At 34.4% G+C, this 3,257-nt stretch overlaps 1 protein-coding gene across 1 annotated transcript; it reads left to right on the top strand.

Annotated features, from left to right (window-relative positions):
* The first annotated feature begins 1,644 nt into the window (after positions 1-1,644).
* LOC127103255 (uncharacterized) lies at positions 1,645-2,136 on the top strand. The gene has a single exon (XM_051040518.1). The coding sequence runs from the start codon at positions 1,645-1,647 to the stop codon at positions 2,134-2,136; it is 492 nt and encodes a 163-aa protein (XP_050896475.1).
* Positions 2,137-3,257: the final 1,121 nt, after the last annotated feature.

The following is a 3,257-nucleotide window of genomic DNA, read 5'->3' as shown; positions in this document are numbered from 1 at the left end:
TATAATATCTAGGTGTTTTGTTTAAGGTTGTTTGGGTTGATCTTATGTAAAAACTTAGGGTCATTTGTAAAAGGTTACTGGACTTATCTTGCGTAAAAATTCAAGTTGTTAATGAAAGGCCAGTGAGTTAAACTTATGCAAAAGATCAAACTTGTTTTAGTGGAAATCTCATGAAAAAACTCTTGGGGATTAGAGTAGGCCACATGATTTAGGCCAAACCAGGATAATCTCAGGTGTGACCTTTATATCCATATCTCCTTCATTTTTGTTATTTATTTTATTCAACGACTTATTTCTCTATCTCTTCTCATTTTTATTATTTTGTTGATTTATCTATGCTTATTTTTCCTTTCTAACATAAATTATTTTCAAATCAAAATACTTTTATAAACCGGTTTTTAAAATCTAAATATCACAATTCACTAAATCCTCTCTTATGTTTTAATTTTCTTGTTCAACACTTGAAACATTTGTAACATCATAGGTTTGAAATCAATTTGGAAAGGAATGATTTATATCCTGACAATTCTAGTATCATCTCACTAAGATAACATAAATCATAAACACAAATGAATTTGTCATTGTCATTTTCTCTACAAATTATGTCAAATTCTCATGGAGGTGGTCCAACCATAATGTATTACTTTTCTTTGAAAAAAGATCTCACAAGGAAATATTGTGGCATCCAAAGTGGTGTAAACGTAAACTTGTCAAATATGTATGAATGGGCTAAATAATTCCATATTTTTCCTCTTCCAGAGACTTAACGTCAAGGTCAGTATGGAACACTTCGAATGAAACTTTAAGTTGGTGAGTTGATTGGTGCAAAAGAAAGATATAGAAATAATGATGTTTGTGTTAATCGAAATTGATTTTAATCTTTATTGTAAATTATCTACTTTCTTATAATAGGTTACATAAATTAGGCACTAGAATATTTGTCATTATAAGTTGTAATTACCGGTAATTATTGATACGATTATATATAGTATGGAATACAATAGAGAAATGCAGAAAAACCAATTTACATGACATGGTATAAGTAGGTGTTCGATCAAACCTGTGAAACCTTGTTTTCTTGGTCGCTCTCAAACCTAGTTTGGAAACAATTTCTTCCGCTAATAGAAACCTTGTAGCTGCTAGTGATTCTGAGTTTTTGGTTGCCGTCTCCCGATTTCATCATTGCTATTTCCGTTGTTGTTCTGTGATCTGGATTCTGCAGATCGATTCTTATTCGTTTGGTTTTCGGTTGATCGATTCTTGATCGTTTAGTTTTCGGTTGGTCGATTCTTGTTCGTTTGGTTTTCAATTGCGGTGGATTCTAGTTCCTTTTGCGGTTGCTGATTGTTGCACAGTGCTAGCAGATTGTGGTTGGAATCGGCGATCGATTATTGTTCGGTGATTGCAGCGCGTAGCTTGTTCGATCAGGTTTGTCGACGCCGTTTCAAGTTTGTTCTTTGTTCTGCTATCATTGTTACATAGTGGTATACTGGTGAACTCTTTTTGTTGCATGTTTTAAAAAAAAATATAACTAAATAAATAAATAATTCACGTGCAGAGTTTACTTAAAAAAAAGGTTACTTGTATTATTTATATAAAAAGGGGTTACTTGTATTATTTATAGAAAAAGGAGTTACTTGTATCATGGCTGCGGAAAACGAAAAATATTGTTTTTGCATCCATTTTACTGGTAAAAATGATTCAATTTGGGAATTTCAATTCAAAAATTATATGAAGGATAAGGGATTATGGAGTCACCTAGACGATGCGTTTAAGGCACCTACAGAGAAAATTGCATTAGAGGCGTGGGAAACCAAAGATGCTCAAATAATTACTTGGATCCTTAGCATTATCGATCCTCAAATGATCAATAATTTGCGCTCCTTTTCAACTGCTCAAGAAATGTGGAACTATTTGAAGCGTATTTACAATCAAGACAATACTGCTAAGCGTTTTCAGTTAGAGCTGGATATAGAAAATTACCAACAAGGTAATTTATCCATTCAAGAATATTATCCTGGTTTTCTGAATTTGTGGACAGAACACTCTTCTCTTATACATGTCGATGTTCCGAAGAATTCTCTTGCGGCTTTCAAGCGGTCTACAACACAAGTAGCCGAGATCAATTTCTCATGAAACTTCGTCCAGAATTTGAAGTTGTTAGAGGTGCTTTGTTGAATAGGAACCCTATTCCTTCTTTAGATACATGTGTTGGAGAGCTTCTAAGGGAAAACCAACGTCTTATTACTCAAGGAGCCATGTCTCATGAAGCTGTTATTTCTGAGCCTGCGGCGGTTGCATGTGCTGCTCAAAGTAGAGGCAAAGGTCGTGGTATGAGACAGGTTCAATGTTTCTCTTGAAAATAATTTGGACATATTTCTCGTAACTACAGTAAGAAGATTTGTAATTATTGCAAGCAGCTGGGACATATTATCTTCGAGTGTCTCACACGTCCTCCACGGCCAACACAATGTTCGGTGCAAGCATTACATGCAACTACAAATTATGCAGTTGGTCCTTCCAATGGTGGTGCGTCAAATAACGGTGTTATACAACCTGAATTGATTCAACAAATGGTACTTTCTACTCTTTCGGCATTGGAAATTCAGGGTAAGTCTTCTAATGTTTCTCGCTCATGGTTTCTTGATTCTGGTGCATCCAATCACATGACAGGATCCTCAGAATATTTACACAACCTACAATCTTATCGGGGTAATCACAAAATTCAAATAGTTGATGGTAATAACTTATCTATCACTAATGTTGGCGACATAAACTCTGATTTTCGGGATGTGCTTGTATCACCTGGACTTGCTTCCAATTTATTGTCTGTTGGTCAAATGGTAGATAAAAACTATATTGTTAACTTTTCTAGTATTGGTTGTCTTGTGCAGGAACAGGTGTCGGGGAAGGTGATCGCGAAGGGGCCTAAAGTGGGAAGATTGTTTCCAATACAATTTATTTCTAATCATTTGTCTCTTTCTTGTAATACCATTTTGAATTTTTATGAGGATTGACATAGAAAATTATGTCATCTAAACTCTGCTATTTTGTCTCATTTATCTAAAATTGGTTTGTTGGGAAATAAAAATGTTATAACTAATACCTCTGTTTCATTTTCTGTTTGCAAATTAGCTAAAAGTAAAACACTTCCTTTTCCGTCTGGTGCTCATCGTGCTTCCAGTTGTTTTGAGATGATTCATAGTGATATATGGGGAATGTCTCCTGTTGTTTCTTATGATCACTATAAATATTTT

This window comes from Lathyrus oleraceus, chromosome 7 (genome assembly GCF_024323335.1).
Source record: "Lathyrus oleraceus cultivar Zhongwan6 chromosome 7, CAAS_Psat_ZW6_1.0, whole genome shotgun sequence".
In the NCBI taxonomy this organism is placed as follows: domain Eukaryota; kingdom Viridiplantae; phylum Streptophyta; class Magnoliopsida; order Fabales; family Fabaceae; genus Lathyrus; species Lathyrus oleraceus.
This window is presented reverse-complemented; position numbering and strand designations above follow the sequence as displayed.

What these genes read in the sequence shown, in the direction of transcription:
- LOC127103255 (XM_051040518.1), top strand. Translation starts at nt 1,645, where the DNA reads ATGGCTGCGGAAAACGAAAAATATTGTTTTTGCATCCATTTTACTGGT.